Genomic DNA, 16,367 nt, shown 5'->3' with positions numbered 1-16,367 from the left:
TTGAGTGCATTGTTTGGAATTGGTGGATTCAGTAGCTTGATGCTTGAGGGGAATATGCATTGCTTAATAAAGTTGATTTTGTAAGGCCTGGGATAGATTCAGTGATTTGGTAACTGTGGAAGGGAGACTAATTTATTTCAAGGAGGGACTGGAAGGTTGGTTTACAGAAGGAGAATGATTTGATTTTGGAGAGGAGCTGGGGTGATCTCAGATGCTAAGTGGGAAGATACACTAATTTCTTAGAGGTGATGAGTGCAGCAAGCTGGAGGGGAGGTGCATTACTTTCCAGGAGGGGCAGACTTGAGGGCTGAGGCAGGGGAAAGGTACAAGTAGAGAGATGCTTTGGGGCAGATACAGGGACAGATACATGGGGCACACTGGGGCAGAGACGCAAGGGTGGAGTGGGCTGGCGCGGGGAAGAGATGCAGGGGTTGCAGTGGGGCAGGTGCAGGGAAGAGATGAGGGGTGCAGTGGGGCAGGTGTGAGGAGAAGATGCGGGGACGAATGCAGTGGGGCAGGAGTCAGGAGGAGGTGCAGGGGGTGCAGTGGGGGCAGGCGCAATGGGGAAGGCACAGGGAAGAGATGAGGGGGCACAATGGGGTAGGCTGGGGAGGAGATAGGGGGAGGGAGGCAGGTGCAGGGAAGAGATGGAGGAGTGCAGTGGGTCAGCAGTGTGGCAGGAGCAGGGAGGAGATGAGGGAGGCACAATGGGGCAAGCGTGGGGAGGAGATGAGGGGACGGATGCAGAGGGGCAGGCGCAGAAAGAGCCGCGGAGGGGCTCAGTGGGGCAGGCGCGGGGAGGAGATGCGGGGCGGCGCAGTGGGGCAGGCGCGGGGGGAGATGAGGGGGGGGTGCAGAGAGGGAGGCGCAGAAGGAGCCGCGGAGGGGCGCAGTGGGGCAGGCGCGGGGAGGAGATGCGGGGCGGCGCAGTGGGGCAAGCGCGGGGGGGGAGATGCGGGGCGGCACAGTGGGGCAGGCGCAGGGGGGGAGATGCGGGGGACGGGTGCAGAGGGGCAGGCGCAGAAGGAGCCGCGGAGGGGCGCAGTGGGGCGGGCGCGGGGGGGGAGATGCGGGGGACGGGTGCAGAGGGGCAGGCGCAGAAGGAGCCGCGGAGGGGCGCAGTGGGGCGGGCGCGGGGGGAGATGCGGGGGAGGGGTGCAGAGGGGCAGGCGCAGAAGGAGCCGCGGAGGGGCGCAGTGGGGCAGGCGCGGGGGGGAGACGCGGGGGCGCGGCGCTGGCCGCCGGCGGGCAGCGCAGGGCAGTGACCGGCCCGCGGGCTGTGGTCTCTTGCAGACGGTGCGGGTCCAGGGCAATGACATCTCGCACCGGCTGCGGCTGTCCGGCGTGCGGCGGCAGGACGAGGGCGTGTACGAGTGCCGGGTGTCGGACTACAGCGACGACGAGACCCAGGAGCACAAAGCCCAGGCGCTGCTGCGGGTCCTGTCGCGCTTCTCCCCGCCCGACATGCAGGCGGCCGAGGCGGTGTCGCACATCCAGAGCAGCGGCCCGCGCAGGTACAGCCCGGCCAGCAGGGCCACCGCCGAGCCCGGCCTGGAGAAGCGCCTGCTGCCGCCCCAGGGGGCTGGGGCCGCGGCTGCCTCCGCCTCCGCAGCCGCTTCCACCACCGCGGCGGCCTCCTCGGCCTCGCCCCCGCCTGGCAGGGCCGCCATCCTCCGCCAGCAGCACGGGTCAGGTAGGTGCGAGCGCGCGGCAGCGCAGCGACACCCAGCTGGGCGCGAGGGGCAGCGCCGGGAGCCGAGCGCGGGCCGCTGTGGCCGCCTCATTTGGCAGGAAGAAATAAAAGGCCATAAGAGTGGCCCTGCCATAACGTGTGACCCGGGGTGTTCGTATTTGGGGGACTCGTGGGGCTCTGCCCCGCTCCTTTCCCTTCTGATCATTCCACGTGCACCAGCCAAAACTCCTCTACCGGCAGGTCTGCACTGTAAGCTTCTTTTGGAAAAAGCTATTGGGGACATCTTCCGGAATAGCTACTTTTGGAACAGTGTGACCACGCTTCCAATTAGTCCAAGGCAGGCTCCACTAATGTAGGCGCACTACCCTGATTCAGAGCCCCAGGAGGCACTGAGGCGGAATAGCTTAGAATGGCCCTGGTAAGGAGCTATTTGACATATCAGCATTGGAACGTCCACACCCACACCCTCTTCCAACAGAGCCTTTTGGTCAGAAAAAGCCCTCCATTATTTTGATTTTCTTTCGAAATAACACAATTGCTGTGTGGATGCTAATATATATTTTTGGGAATAACAGCCGCTATTCTAGAATAAAGGTGCAGTCTAGACGCATCCTAAGCTAAGAAAACAGGCTGCTAGTGTGGGCCCTAGATGAATGAATGGGTGGCGAATGGGAGGTTTTGAGGATTGGGTTGTTTGCTTGTGGCTACATCAGTTTCCTTTCTTACTGACAACAGCAAATGATATCCTCTCCTAAAGGGGAAAACTCCACTACTTGCCACCAGTATTGCAGTCACTTTTGGCCTAGTCTTCGTATCTACAAGAGGGAGTTTTTTGGACTCTTCTACGGGTGTTTGTTTTCGATATTACATAAAACAAACATTTACCTTTTAGTTCAGTGGATGTTCCAGTTGTCCTTTAAGGCTTCATGGATTATCTTTCCATAGATAATAGTAGACATTTTTTATTGAGAGTAATGGATAGAATGGGAGTGACAATTCTGACTGAATTAAAGGGAAGGCCTTTTTAAATGGCACTAAAACCTTTACATATGGGAGTGGTGGAATGGACCAAGTGGCAATAAAGGACTCCAGATTGTCTCTGTGATGATAACATTATAAACAATGTAAATTTGTTGCCTTTATTAAAATATAGTAGTGAAGATCTGCAGTAGAAAGAAATGTAATTAAGGTAGTAAAGCTATGGGCCCAATTCTACAAATAGTTAACTATATGAATAAATGTATTTATATATTTAAGCGTTGAAAGGATCAAGTTTTAAGACTCAGTCCTGCACTATTTTAAAGTCGATGAGAGTTATGTAGGGAACTCTATTGGGGCTAGGATAGAAACCAGAGCTTTTTATATAGGTATAAACTACAAAATCTTATATGTTCAACATCTGTGTGGGTTTTTTGGGGGTGGCGGGTTGAGTGGTAACAATATTCATAAAGTAAAATGTTACAATTTTTCTACGGAGGTCTTAAAGCCGCAATGCTACAACCTGACCTGTATGAGCAACCCGTTGTCCCCAAATAGACCAGTGTGCAGAATTTGGACAGAAGAAATCTAAATATCAACTGCAGTACAATGGATTTTACATTTTAGCTTTTAGAATGTCAACTTGATTATACTACCATTTCTTTTTAACAAAATTTGGAATTCTAAGCAAACACTGAGCAGCCTTTACGTTAATTTCTTCAAACACAGTAATTATTAGTGTGTTATGGTCCAATCCTGTTCCCAGGGATGTCAGTTGTAAAATTCCATTTACTTTGGTGGTAGCAGGGTCTGTCCCTTTTTGTCCAAGTACTAAAATCCTGAATTGTGAAAACTGTCAAAAAATCACTATTATTTTTGCTGTGTTTAGTTCATGTCTTAGCCACCGCCTTTTACATGATGTAGAATAAGTAAGGATGCTTATGATATGTTACTAACAGTTGAGTATACTCAAAAAAAGAATTAAGGTCCTCTCACTGGAGACGGTTCTTGGAAGGAGACTCATATTGAAATGGAAATGCACACCTTTCTTTATTCCCATTTATGTCCATGCATCAAATATATACAGGCTTTGAATCACACAACTGAAACCAATCATGTCAGTTATTACTATCCAGGAACTGTATGTGTCTCATACAGTGCTGTGGTGCTCTTTTAATCAGTTGGGCGGCACAGATGATCTGTGTTCTGTGATTTTTATCTATGTCTGTTTTCCTGTAAGATCTGCATTTTGTTTTGTACCATATGAAAAAATATTGGGTATTGTTTTATTGACTGGCCACTTGGGCTAGTGAAGAGGCCATCTGTCTAATATTGACTTTTCAAGATAAATGAAAATATTCTTTCTTAAACCTTTCCATATATACAATTGGTTGTAGATACTCCCTTGGCTGACCGTGATAACAGGGAATTAAACTGGAACAATAGAATGCCTGTGAGCCATTCTTTTCCATTAAGCATGTAGATTGCATTTTAGAAGCCAAAATTGACTTTGCATATTATTTTCCATATTTCTCTTTTCCATGTTGATCTAAGTTTAACAGAGATGTAGAGGATTAAAGTCTTGTGATCCCAATATTCCAGTACTGATGAAAGGAAGGGTCTTGCTATATAAAAGAAGTCTCATTTAGGATATGTACTCTTATGCATCCTTCCCATCTATGTCAACACTTGCATAGTGCATATGTCCTGATAAAACAGTCTGATCAAATTGTAATTGGCACAGTGCCACCTTAACAGATGGGCATGAGTATGTGCAGCCAAGAGAACATGTTAGCTGTGTCTGTTAGGGCAAGATCTGTTGCCTAGATTATCTAAATTGCTGTCTATCCTGATTTTTACATGCGGGTTGTTAGGGGATGTGTCACTGCTACATCATTCCTAGACTGGATTAATTTCCCCCCAAAAAACCCACAATAGCTGCAGCCAGATATGGAGATAATGGGCTCATTTAAATCACAGAAGAGGTGGCGGGAATGCAGAAAAGGGTCTTGTAATTCTGTCAGGGAGAGTTGTCATCAATGTTCCCTCTATTTTCTTCCATTCATGAGTGGAATAAATGTTTTATGTGCACCGACGCATGTGTGGATGTGCACCACCAGTAGAAACACATGCTGCTGGCTATGATGCTCTTTTAATCAGTTGGGCAGTGCCTAAATCTCTAGTGGGTGACTCCCCAAGCTCTCAGTTTACAGGGAACACTGGTTGCCATTCAGACATAAGAACATAAGAATGGCCATACTGGGTCAGACCAAAGGTCCATCTAGTCCAGTATCCTGTCTGCTGACAGTGGCCAGTGCCAGGTGCCCAAGAGGGGGTGTACCGAAGACAATGATCAAGCAATTTGTCTCCTGCCATCCTTCTCCAGCCTTTGACAAACAGAGGCCAGGGACACCATTCCTTATCGCCTGGCTAATAGCCTTTTATGGACATAACCTCCATTCATGTATCTAGCTCTTTTTTAAACTCTGTTATAGTCCTAGCCTTCACAGTCTCCTCTGGCAAGGAGTTCCACAGGTTGACTGCATGCTGTGTGAAGAAGAACTTTCTTTTATTAGTTTTAAACCTGCTACCCATTAATTTCATTTGGTGTCCTCCAGTTCTTCTATTAAGGGAACAAGTAAATAACTTTTCTTTATTCACCCTCTCCACACCACTCATGATTTTATAGACCTCTATCATATCCCCCCTCAGTCTCCTCTTTTGTAAACTGAAAAATCCCAGTCTCTTTAGGCTCTCCTCATATGGGACCCATTCCAAACCCCTAATCATTTTAGTTGCTCTTTTCTGAACCTTTTCTAATGCCAAAATATTTTTTGGGGGGTGAGGAAACCACATCTGTACACAGTATTCAAGATATGGGCATACTATAGTTTTATATAGGGGCAGTAAGATATTCTTCATCTTATTTTCTACCCCTTTTTTTAATAATTCCTAGCATCCTATTTGCTTTTTTGACTGCCACTGCACACTGCGTGGATGTTTTCAAAGAACTATCCACGATAACGCCAAGATCTCTTTCCTGATTAGTTGTAGCTAAATTAGCTCCCGTCATATTGTATGTATAGTTGGGGTTATTTTTTCCAATGTGCATTACTTTACTCTTATCCACATTAAATTTAATTTGCCATTTTGTTGTCCAATTACTCAGTTTAGTGAGATCTTTTTGAAGTTCTTCACAGTCTGCTTTGGTCTTGACTATCTTGAACAGTTTAGTACCATCTGCAGACTTTGCCACCTCACTGCTCACCTCTTTCTCTAGATCGTTGATGAATAAGTTGAATAGGATTGGTCCTAGGGCTGACCCTTGAGGAACACCACTAGTTACCCCTCTCCATTCTAAAAAATTACCATTTATTCCTACCCTTTGTTTCCTGTCTTTTAACCAGTTCTCAATCCAAGAAAGGATCTTCCCTCTTATCCCATGACAACCTAATTTACACAAGAACCTTTGGTGAGAGACCTTGTCAAAGGCTTTCTGGAAATCTAAGTATACTATATCTACTGGATCCCCCTTGTCCACATGTTTGTTAACCCCTTCAAAGAACTCTAATAGATTAGTAAGACATGATTTCCCTTTACAGAGACCATGTTGACTTTTGCCCAAAAAATTATGTTCTTCTACATGTCTGACAACTTTATTCTTGACTATTGTTTCAACTAATTTGCCTGGTATTGATGTTAGACTTACCGGTCTGTAATTGCTGGGGTCTCCTCTAGAGCCCTTTTTAAATACTGCCATTATGTTAGCTGTCTTCCAGTCCTTGGGTACAGAAGCTGATTTAAAGGATAGGTTACAAACCATAGTTAATAGTTCCGTAATTTCACATTTTGAGTTCTTTCAGAACCCTTGGGTTAATGCCATCCGGTCCCGGTGATTTGTTACTGTTAAGTGTTTCTATTTGTTCCTCTAATGACACTTCAATCTGGGACAGTTCTTCAGATTCATCACCCAGAAAGATGGTGCAGGTTTGGGAATCTCCCTAACATCCCCAGCCATGAAAACTGAAGCAAAGAAATTATTTAGTCTCTCCACAATGGCTTTATCGTCCTTGATTGCTCCTTTTGTATCTCGATCGTCTAGGGGACCCACTTTTTTTAAGCAGGCTTCCTGCTTCTAATTTATTTAAAAAACATTTTGCTATTACTTTTTGAGTTTTTGGCTAGCTGTTCCTCAAACTCTTTTTTGGCTTTTCTTCTTACATTTTTACACTTAATTTGGCAGTGTTTATGTTCCTTTCTGTTTACCTCACTAGGATTGGACTTCCACCTTTTAAAAGATGCCTTTTTATCTCTCTCTGCTTCTTTTACATGGTTGTTAAGCCATGGTCGCTCTTTTTTTAAGTCTCTTACTATGTTTTTTAATTTGGGGTATACATTTAAGTTGGGCCTCTATTATGGTGTCTTTAAAAAGTTTCCATGTAGCCTGCAGGGATTTTATTCTAGTCCTTGTACCTTTTAATTTCTGTTTAACTAACCTCCTCATTTTTGCGTAATTCCCCTTTTTTAAATTAAATGCCAGAGTGTTGGACTGCTGAGGAGTTCTTCCTACCACAGGAATGTTAAATGTTATTATATTATGGTCACTATTCCCAAGCGGTCCTGTAATAGTAACCTCCTGGACCTGATCCTGTGCTCCATTCAGAACTAAATCGAGAATTGCCTCTCCCCTTTTGGGTTCCTGTACCAGCTGCTCTAAGAAGCAGTCATTTAAGGTATCGAGAAATTTTATCTCTGCATCTTGTCTTGAGGTGACATGTACCCAGTCAATATGGGGATAATTGAAAACCCCCATTATTATTGAGTTTTTTATTTTGATAGCCTCTCTAATCTCTCTTAGCATTTCAACGTCACTATTACTGTCCTTGTCAGGTGGTTGATAATATATCCCTACTGCTATATTCTTATTAGAGCATAGAATTATTATCCATAGTGATTATATGGAACATGTTGATTCATTTAAGTTGTTTACTTCATTTTATTCTACATTATCTTTCACATATAGTGCCACTCTGCCACCCACACAACCTAGTCTGTCCTTTGGATATATTTTATATCCCAGTATGATTGTGTCCCACTGATTGTCCTCATTCCACCAGGTTTCTGTGATCCCTGTTATGTCAATCTCCTCCTTCAATACAAGGTACTCTAATTCACCCGTTTTATTATTTAGACTTCTAGCATTTGTGTAGAAGCACTTTAAAAAATTGCCACTGTTTATTTGTCTGCCTTCCCTGTTGTATTAGATTCTTGTATAAGTGATTGTTGCTTGTCTGATCTGGCCCATACTTTATCATCTCTCCCCTCTTTCTGACTAACAACTAGAGAATCTCCATCAATGGACTCTCCTCTAAGAGAAGTCTCCGTCCGATCCATGTGCTCCTCCACACCAATTGGCTTTCCCCCATCTCTTAGTTTAAAACCTGCTCTACGACCTTTTTAATATTTAGTGCCAGCAGTTTGGATCCACCTTGGTTTAGGTGGAGCCCATCCTTCCTGTATAGGCTCCCCCTCTCCCAAAAGTGTCTCCAGTTCCTAATAAATCTAAATCCCTCCTCCCTACACATTGTCTCATCCATGCATTGAGACTCTGAAGTTCTGCCTGCCTACCTGGCTTTGCACGTGGAACAGGAAGCATTTCTGAGAATGCCACCATAGAGGTCCTGGATTTCAGTCTCCTTCCTAGCAGCCTAAATTTGGCCTCCAGGACATCTCTCCTACCCTTTCCTGCATCATTGGTACCTACATGTACCACGACCACTGGTTCCTCCCCCGCACTACACATAAGTCTATCTAGATGCCTCGAGAGATCTGCAGCCTTTGCACCAGACAGGCAAGTCACCATACGGTTCTCCCAGTCATTGCAAACCCAGCTATCTATGTTTCTAACAATTGAATCACCCACTACTAACACCTGCCTCTTCCTAACAACTGACGTTCCCTCCTCCGGAGAGGTATCCTCAGTGTGAAAGGATACCATAACATCCTTTGGAAGGAGGGTCCCAACTATGGGATAGTTTCCCTCTGCTCCCATTGACTGCTCTCTTCCCCTGAGCCTTTCATCCTCCTTAACAGTGCTGGGGCTATTATACTGGAGGTGGGACGGTACTACAGTGTCCCAGAATGCCTCATCAGCATACTTCTCTGCCTCCCTTAGCTCCTCCATTTCAGCCACCCTGGCCTCCAAAGCCCGAACTCGGTCTCTGAGGGTCAGGAGCGCCTTGCACTGGATGCACACACATACACCACCCGCCCACAGGGCAGGTAATCATACATGTTACACTTGACACAATAAACAGCTTACCAGTTAGGCTAAACCAAGATTTGCTGTTGTGACATCCTCTTTGCCTAGGCTAGCATCAATGAACACTGCCACACCGTGGCATATAAGCTAGTTACCTTTCAGGGAGAAAGTTGAGGTGGCTCTATAGAGCTTAGATAGATAGTTGTTAGTTGTCATTGTGCTTGTTTAATAAGGTGTGCAGTAGGGATGTGAATGGTTAACCAGTTTACCAGTTATGGTTAACCAAAGGGGGCTAGAGCAGCCCCTCCCATCCCCACTTACTTGTTTATCTGATTAAACTGTTTAACCGGTTAACTAATCATATGGGATTTTGCATCCCTAGTGTGCCGGAGCTATTGCTTGTGTCTACCTGTAGAGAATATATTGTGTTTTATATTCTGTGCTGGTGTCTTGTGAAGACTCTCCACTTTACTAGAGAGTCACCAATGACAAAATTTACTTCCATCAGTTAGTTTCCATAGTAGTGCACAACTTGGATCAGCCTAGATTTATGATGATAATAAAATGTCAGGATGGAAAGGAGATACAGGATAAAACTCAAGGGATTAGTAATATGAGGACTAGTTGCTTTTTCTAATGCATTCCAGGTTGATAGTGACCAAAAGCTATTGCTATCTGATGGCTGTTTAGTGGCCTTTGTGAAACAGTTGGTGGTTGTTGTCCAAATTCTCGTGAACTGAAGCCCTCAACCTTAAAAAACACAGTTGCAGCTGGTGCCGTCTTTACTGTAGAGAGTCACTGACTGGAATGAAGTGGGCCCTGCTCAGAACTAAGGCACAAGGGCAAGATACTTGGGGGGGGGGGGAGGGAGAGAGGGGTTGTCATTACTACTACCGGTGTTTGGTCTGTTTTTTGTAGAAAAATATAAAACTTTTTCACTCTAGTCTAAGGCTCTTACTTGTACCTCTGCTTGCACAAACCGTAATAGTTCCTAAAATGTAAAGCAACAGCACCACACTGCAAGGCTTCTGATAATATTTTAATGGATGATATTTAGTAGATATTTTGACTGAAGTAACTAGGCTTTTTCATAAATAACTAGGCTTTTTCATAAATAATGGCTTCTATTCCTTTGTCTTGTTCTCAGACAATAAACTTATTTTGAGTTGACCCACTCAGGGCAGTTTGTTTAGCTCTGACAGTCCAAGTCAAACCTCTATGATCAGAGGTGAATGAGCCCTCAAGACACCAAATCATAGGCTGGTTTATAAAGGCTCAGTAGGGTCAACAGCTGTGGAAATACAGAGTTTCTGTAAATCAGTGGGTGCTGACAGAAACAAGTGACAACTCACATTGCGGGGCTCTGACTCCCCATGAGCACTGCAAACTTGTCCCTAGGGTATGTGGTGGCTTTCAACAAGGGAAGCTAGAAGAGGAAAGTGAGGATTCCTCCCATGAAGAAAGACTATTCTATGTACTAGGGACGTGAACAACTAGTCGCCTATCCGATAAGCAAATGCTTATCGGATAGTCGACACACTAGTCGCTTTCCCCTCCCCCCTTGCTTTCTCTATCAGAAAGAGGCAGAAAAGGGCAGGGAAGAGGACAAGGTGCTTCAAAGCAGCAGCAACTGCTTGAATCCCCCGCTGACCCCATGATTCCCACAGTGTTTTCGCCTTTGAAGTGTAGCAACAGTCCTGGGGTTGTTGCTACATTTCAAAGGCAGAGGTGCCCTTATTGACTAATTGAATAGTCAATGCAAATTGCATTGACTATTCTATTAGCCCAGTAATCGAAATTTAACATCCCTATCATTTACAGAAGCATAAATGCTACTGGTGCTGTTTGTGAAGAACAACAGTAACTAGAGACCTATTTGTCTGCATTGCTGCCTGGGCTAAATTCCAAACTAAATAGTTAAAGCCAAAGTTGGCAAGAAAGACTGTGAAGTTTTATGCTATAAACATACCACCTCATTACTACATAGCTCTATATTGGAAACCAGTAAGTGATGTGATAGGCAACGCATCCAGAAGGGGCATATATATCTTTTGGTTTCTGAAGTCTTCCCACTGTGCCCCTAGTGTCTTTTACTCCAAATACACAGTTACCTTTCTGGGTCTTGGTCTGTTCAGCATATGATGTGCTCTGGAGTATTTTATTAGCATAGTAATACTACCAATTTATTTCAAAATGCAGGATGGTGACCTTTAATGGGTAAGATAGCAAGTGAGGGCATGTAAAAGCATCAACAGGGAGTAAAGGAAATTTATAGATCTTCAAGGAAAGGTGTGAACTGAATAAAAGGAAACTGCACTGTGAAGGAAGGGAGCAAATCCCATTAAATATGAACTCAATAAAATGTCTGTTAAAAGTGATATTATAGGTCACTGCTTTGCAAGCCCTATTGCATGAGGGGATCTATGAGCTTTAATGCAACTACTTGAATAAGTTAGGCGTCCCATTACTGGTCCCATTTTAATAACCTGTAAAGTAGTCATTAATTTTCAATAGATGCAGCTTAAATATTATTGATCTAACATACTGAATCAATTGTAGTGGAAAGTAGTCCTTTTACCATAAATAATATCATAATTACCGTAGAAAATATGTTAAAACAAGAAATATGTGTGTGTTCTCCATTGAGTTTGTGGTAATATTGCCATTTAATAAAGGAAATGCAAGTGTGACCATTGAGTGGCAGGTCTATCTTTTAATTGTATCATTAGTCAGGTAATAAAGTGCTATCTGTCCCACATAGCTATTCTGTTCAGCAAAATTACATACATCATATTTTGTTGTTCTGGATTTTGTAAAACACATCGATGGTACTATATAATTAATGCATGTCCAGTTATTTGCACTTAAATATGTGCACAACATCATCAGTTGAATGCTTGTACTACCAAAAGCCCCAAACCATTTTGTAGCTATAAAAGGCCTAACCTAACCCTCTTCCTAATAGGTTATGTGGGTTTTGTCATTGAATAAAAGTGAAATGATCCCAAGCACAGGGATATAGTTGCCATCAGTTTTTAAGAAGAGCTCCTGTTTATTTCCATGGGCTGTTCAGTGTAAAAGTTGATGACATGATATGGGTACTGTACGTTGGATAACTTGGGACCCTTCCTGGTCCCACTGCAATAGGAGTCTTCCCAGTTTCAGGTTAGTAATAGAGGTCTTCCTGGCTACTATGCACCAACAGTTTTAATTCTAAGATCAAGTGCTGCCCTCAGATGTGCTTGCAGACTTCACTGGGAGTCCATTCAAGGACCAAAATGTGGCCCTTTTTTATCTTCTGATTGATTTAAAAGTGGATTAAATGTGGCTGTTATAGTAGTCATTTTCTAAAGACTACACTGTTCCATGAGACAGACTCAGAGCTAAATGAGAAATCCATAATATGGAGTTTGTAGGAGGGGTGCTAGAACAATTTTTATGAGGGAGCAGATGCTGAAAATGGAAACCATGTGCTTGGTATTTGGTATAACTACTTCAAGTAAGAGAAATGCAGCAGTATTACCCAGCTCTCCTAGTTCCAGGATCTCTGGCCTGTAGTTAAAAATAGCATGTAGTTTAAACTTCTGATCAGCTTTGTAAATATAGAAGAGAATAGATCCAATGATGTTGTAAAACTCTTGCATAATATGTTAAATATTAGCTGGTCAAATGGAAGATTATCTGTTCTATTTAAACGAATATATAAAGCAATAGAGCTGTGATCTAATGAGATTTAGAGAGATTACTGCTTGCCTGCCATTAAGGTGGATTATTTAAAGTATTTAAATCAATGTGGAAATTGTTACTTAGCCTGTAAGTAAGGCAAGCCATACTACTAAGATTTGATAATACAGGTTGGACCTCCCTGGTCCGAGCTGTCCCAGACCAGGGAGTTTGCTGGACCAGGGGAGGTTAGTGCTCCCCTGCTGGCTACACTGCTCCCGGGCTCCAGCATGGACTCCTCACCCTGCTTCCCGCCCACTGGCCCAGGGTCTCTTGGGGTTTCCAGCGGAGCCCGCTTGGCCTCTGCTGGCCCTGCTGCCGCAGAGTGTTGCTTGGAGTTCCCAGTTGGGGCCATCCGGCTACCACCAGCCCTGCTGTGCTGGGGGTTCCCCATCTGAGGCCACCTGGCCTCTCCGCTCCACTGCTAGGTCTGGTTCCACTGGTGCTGGGGATTCCAGCCACCCCCCTGCAGCAGCCATGCTTCAGGCTGACCAATCAGCCTCACCCCAGTGCCACCGGGGGGTTCCCAGGGTTCCTGGCCGGAGCCATCTGGCTGCTAGCAGACTCACTGCAACCAGGAGTTCCCTGGCTGGGTCCGGGACTCCCCGGTCACCTGGACCAGCTGATGCTGGGGGTTCCCATCTGGGGCCAGGGATCCCTGGATACCTCGCTCCACTAACACCGGGGGTTCCCCAGCTAGGGTGATGGGGCTCTCAAGATGCTGCCTGGCCCAGCCGGGGTTCCCTAGCTCTGCGTTGCTCCCACCTAAGGGACTCTTTGGTCCAGCACTATCCATGATCCTGCTGGACCACAGATGTTGCCAGACCAGAGGCTGTGTCTAGACTACATGCCTCTGTCGGCAGAGGCATGTAGATTAGGGTTGTAGGCAAAGGCAAATGAAGCCGCGATTTAAATGATCACGGCTTCATTTAAATTTACATGGCTGCCGCGCTGAGCCGACAAACAGCTGATCAGCTGTTTGTCGGCTCGCCGCTAGTCTGGACGTTCCCCCCGTCGACATCAAAGCCCTTTGTCGGCAGCCCCGGTAAACCTCAATCCACGAGGAATAATGGGGCTGCCGACAAAGGGCTTTGATGTCGACGGGGGGAACATCCAGACTAGCGGCGAGCCGACAAACAGCTGATCAGCTGTTTGTCGGCTCAGCGCGGCAGCCATGTAAATGAAGCCGCGATCATTTAAATCGCGGCTTCATTTACCTTTGCTGAATAAACAAATCTACATGCCTCTGCCGACAGAGGCATGTAGTGTAGACGTACCCAGAGAGTCCCAGATTTGGGAGGTTCAACTTGTAATTGTCTTGTACTATTTGGGGATGTGTGTATAGACGCCAAAATGCAAAGAAGACCAACATTTAATTCACTTTACAAAAATAAGAGTTAAATTAGAATTGTAAAATAAAATCAGGCTGAACAAGTGCAACAACATACAGAGCATTAATGTTATCAGAAGTGGATCTGTGTTTTGATTTTACTTGTATTGACGTAGCATTTAGTGGCCCTATGCGTATCAGAGCCCTATTATTCCAGAGACTCTACATTTGTTTATAAAAATGCACAGTAAAAGAAAGTCCTTGCCATAAACAGTGTACAGCTTTGAAAGACAAGGCAGAAAAGGGGGAAGGAAGAAAAAAATCAAGTTATTTCCCTAAGCCAGGGCTGGGCAATTTTTGGCAGGGGGCCACTCCAAGATTTTGGAAAATGGTCAAGGGCTGCACTTTTCTGTGGAGGGGGTGCAAGGTCTAGGATGGTAGTTGAGTGCAGAAGAGTGCAAGGGGTAAGGGACTGGGGTGCAGGAGATGGTGTGAGGTCTGAGAGGGAGTCTGGGCAAAGAGGGGGTTGTGACCTGGGTCAGGGGATTAAGGTGTAGGGTCAGAGAGGGAGTGTGGGTGCAGAAGAGGATTCTGGCCTGGAGGAGGGACACTAGGAGATGGTGCAAAGTCTGGGAGGGAGCTTTGACCTGGGAGGGGGAAAAAGGGGTGAAGACTGTAGAGGGTGCAGGTGGTGACTTGGGGCCAGGAAATGGGGTGCAGGGTCTAGGAGGGTGTTTGGGTGCAGGAGAGGGTTCTGGCTTAGAGGAGAGGTGTAGGAGGAGGTACAGGGTCTGGGACGGAGTTGTGACCTAGGGAAGGTTTGGATGGTGACTTGGGGGAGGGAGTTGGGATGTGGGACGGGCTATGGTGCCAGAGGTAGGCTCTGGCTGGGAGGTGCTTGCCTAAGCCAGCAGTCTTGCAGCACCCCAAGGCAGGCTGGCTCCCTCCCTGCTGCAGCCCAGCTTGAAACTGCAGGCTGCTCCCTCCACGTGGCTCTCAGCTCGGAGAGGGAAAAGTGATTTGTGCTGTTCCCATCCCCCCAGGCCAATCTCTCAGCTCCTATTGGCTGGCTGTTTCTAGCCAATAGGCACTCAGAGATTGTCTGAGTCCATTCCCATTGGCTTGTTCCTATATATCCAGTGGAAGAGCCTAATTTTTCAGTCCTTCCGTATGCAAAAGTCCTCCTTGCTTCGGTGGGAAGTGCATATAAATAGACAGACCTTGAGCTGAGATGACTGTGGAGCCACAAAGTTTGGATCAGCAAATCCATTGAGGTGAGGCAGACAATGTGAGAGGATATTGGGACTTGGGGACTGGGAAGCAGAAGGCAAATTGTCAGAGCAGGGAAGATAAAGTGCTGTGAACACTTAGATTTGTTGTAGAAGCCCTTTGTTGTGGTTTGTTGGAAGCCCTTTGTTGAGATTGGATTTGGGTTCAGTTTGAAACTGGAATTGGGGACAAAGACTGCAGTTTGGGTCTAAAGCTGTGCTGAGGTTAATCAGACTAGGGCTGGGCTGGTGCTTGACAGTCAAGAGTTTTCAATACAGCTAATTTACCTTCATGCATCAGTTTTTCATAAAGTAACTTGGAAAGGGCAAATTTTGTAACTTCTTATTTGGCCTAGTTTTCCAGCTCTCCAATGTGTACACCTTGTGCTTTTAGTTAGGTCACATACCACATTCCAAGAGATTAACTATTGCCATTGCCAATGTAAATGAAATCTTGGTTATATCACCTTTTCATACAAATTAGGTACAAATAAGGATACATTGGGCATAAATGAAATCAGAATAAGCTCCAAAATGTCATGGGGTAATAAAAGTGCAAAAGGAATTTCTCATTGAATACACATCACTTATTTTTTTTAAAGCCTAGGCACATTATGGATTCTCTTGGTTTACAGTTGGGACAAGTGAGGGAAAGTGCTTTTTTGTAATGTGATATCATTAGTTCATAAACTGGTCAGTAGTAAGAACTCTGCTGCAATGTCTTCAGCACAAATGAGTTAAGCCAAGTCAATTATTGTACAAAAATATGATTTATTTTATTACCTTCACATGCAATGCTTGTATGGAGGGTAGGCAAAAGTATACTAACCTACTCCAGACTAGAACAAAGGGATTGAGACATTATTTATATATTTATGTGTAAATTGTAATAAAGAAAAAGTACTAGCAAAGTTAAATTTTTTGAGAGCCTAATCTATTGTAGGCTACATTTTGAAAGAGCTTTTTGAATTGCATTTGCATCAACAATATTTGCCCAGGTATCCATTTGTAAGTGAAAAATGGTCATTTTCAGATGGAAAACTAAGAGCCTAAATGTCTGTCTGTGCCCTATGCAAGTTGTAGGGGAAAAGCAAGTTTCTGTGCATGCAAACA

The 16,367-nt window shown here is 45.0% G+C and overlaps 1 protein-coding gene across 3 annotated transcripts in view; it reads left to right on the top strand.

Moving 5' to 3' along the window:
• The window catches only part of LOC102460340 (V-set and transmembrane domain-containing protein 2B), a 56,946-nt gene that overhangs the window by 20,348 nt on the left and 20,231 nt on the right, over positions 1-16,367 (top strand). For all 3 annotated transcript variants that reach the window (XM_075940187.1, XM_075940185.1, XM_075940186.1), the window contains one exon: positions 1,294-1,693. In XM_075940187.1, the coding sequence (XP_075796302.1) occupies positions 1,294-1,693 (400 nt within the window). The remainder of the gene's footprint in view (positions 1-1,293; positions 1,694-16,367) is intronic.

The sequence above is a fragment of the Pelodiscus sinensis genome, chromosome 12 (genome assembly GCF_049634645.1).
Source record: "Pelodiscus sinensis isolate JC-2024 chromosome 12, ASM4963464v1, whole genome shotgun sequence".
NCBI lineage: Eukaryota > Metazoa > Chordata > Testudines > Trionychidae > Pelodiscus > Pelodiscus sinensis.
The sequence above is the reverse complement of the archived record's forward strand: the minus strand, read 5'-3'. Positions and strand labels throughout refer to the sequence as shown.